This window comes from Cyprinodon variegatus, unplaced genomic scaffold, assembly GCF_000732505.1.
Source record: "Cyprinodon variegatus isolate N-32 unplaced genomic scaffold, C_variegatus-1.0 Scaffold606, whole genome shotgun sequence".
NCBI lineage: Eukaryota > Metazoa > Chordata > Actinopteri > Cyprinodontiformes > Cyprinodontidae > Cyprinodon > Cyprinodon variegatus.
The window spans coordinates 410,054-412,112 of record NW_015151059.1 but is presented as its reverse complement, the minus strand read 5'-3'; the positions used below and the strand labels follow the sequence as shown (position 1 = coordinate 412,112).

Sequence of the window (2,059 nt, the reverse complement as noted above, 5' to 3'; positions counted from 1 at the left end):
TAGAGGTCTGTAATCCAGAGGTGGATCATCTAGAGGTCTGTAATCCAGAGGTGGATCATCTAGAGGTCTGTAATCCAGAGGTGGATCATCTAGAGGTCTGTAATCCAGAGGTGGATCATCCAGAGGTCTGTAATCCAGAGGTGGGTAATCCACCCCACATGACCCCTAGCATAACCCGCCCCCCACCTGTAGAGCAGAGCAGAGCTGAGGCTGAACTGCAGGATCAAACCTGCTGCTCTTTTAGTTTTTCCTGCTCCTATATGTGGCCAACATGGCCGACTAACGAGCCAAGGTTTAGTCTGAGATGATGGCGCCCTGAAGGATCATCTCCTCCATCTGTTCTCCTGGAATCATGGCATCGACTGAAACATCAGCCTGGTCGCACTCTGTGCATAAAGTCTTCTCTGTTTATGTTGCAGGAATTCCAGCGATGGCGTGGTGGAGAAGCTGGAGGTCGTGACCTTACCTGGTGATCTACCTGTGAAGAGATTTGCTCAGGAAAACCAGCTGCCTCTCCACAGCTGGCCCCCCCATGACGTGGAGGGCCAGTTTGATGTTGGCGTGGTGGTATCATTCGGCCGCCTACTTCATGGCGAACTAATCGACAAGTTTCCCTAGTGAGTCTTTCTAGTTTGTGGTTGACTGTATTTTGTTGTTAACGGCTAGAACGGCGTAGATTGTAGACGCCTACCGTGTGGCGATCAATCCGCAAACCATTTTCATGCGGTTGCTGATCACCATCTTTATTTCCCCATCAACTGCATCTCACTTTATTTCATCTTTGCAAAGAGAGAACAGTTCATCATATGGTCCTTATTGCACGGTAATCAGCCCTGTTCTGATCGTTCTATAATGGAAAGCAGTCAGAGTATAAAACAAATTAGACACTTTGATTAAACAGTAAGATGTTCTGAATAAACCTTTAGAAAGAACCTGGCTTTTTATGGGAAGAAGGTAGGTCTGGTCTACAAACACTCAGGCATTGTGTGGCCTTGCAGGTGAAACAGACTGAGTGAAAAACTTTTTCAGGGAGAAAATAGCATAAATCAATATATGAAATGAGGGATGAGTGTTGGTTTGGATATCTGTGATCATTTTGCTGTGTAAAGCCTGTTTTAATCTTATAGATTAAGTTTTCATCTTTTCCCACAAATCTGGTTAATCAATGATTTTTCCCCATTCATTTTCTCTAATTAAAAATGGCAGACATTTTATTTTAGTCATCCTGTCTGTGAGGTGACCTTCATTTAAAGGGAAGCAGACAATGACAGCGGGGGACACAAAACACCTCATGGTGTCATCAGCATAGAAATGGAACTTCACTTTGACATATTTATTGGATGTTTCTGATAATAAGGATGAAAACCAGAGTGGCTGACTGAGGAACTCTGTAACATGATGGCAGTCAGAAGTAAAACCACCTGAGTTACAGCAGACAGACCTGCCGCTGCTCGCTGTGCTAAAAGACCACACTCGCTGGTCCAATAAGTTTTATTTTTTATCAGTAGAATGAATAAAGTCCTTAAAAACCTTTCCTCTCTTTTTTTGAACATTTTCAATTCAGTGGGATCTTGAACGTTCACCCCAGCCTGCTGCCGAGGTGGAGAGGTCCCGCCCCCGTCTTCCACACCATCATGAAGGGCGACTCGCTGACTGGAGTCACCATCATCCAGATTCTTCCCAACAAGTCAGCATTTTTTCTTTCAACTGCTGGTTGGTCACAGACTGGGAGCTACAGCAGCAGCTCTGATGACGTCCTGTGATAATCTGAACATTAATCCCCTAAAACAGCAGCTTCTTCCAGACGTCTCTCCTCAGTAAATGTTAAACACAAATGCAGGAAAAACTGTTATAGGAGAATTCTATTCAGTTTATTTCTATAGCTCCAATTCACATCATGTCATCTCAGGTCACTTTACACCAGATTATCCAGTCAGATTGATTCAAAGTTTTCTAGCAGAATGTAGAGATTGGACTAACAGATTCTGCAGAGTGGGAGAATAGAGATAGAATGAAGCAGAATGATGAAAAAGGGGTCCCTATGTCCTCCAGCAGTCTA

At 44.0% G+C, this 2,059-nt stretch overlaps 1 protein-coding gene across 1 annotated transcript in view; it reads left to right on the top strand.

The window, feature by feature from the left end:
- Positions 1–2,059, top strand: part of mtfmt (mitochondrial methionyl-tRNA formyltransferase) — a 15,238-nt gene that overhangs the window by 2,020 nt on the left and 11,159 nt on the right. Inside the window, exons 2-3 of the mRNA XM_015392780.1 lie at positions 420–617; positions 1,565–1,687. Of these exons, the coding sequence (XP_015248266.1) occupies positions 420–617; positions 1,565–1,687 (321 nt within the window). The remainder of the gene's footprint in view (positions 1–419; positions 618–1,564; positions 1,688–2,059) is intronic.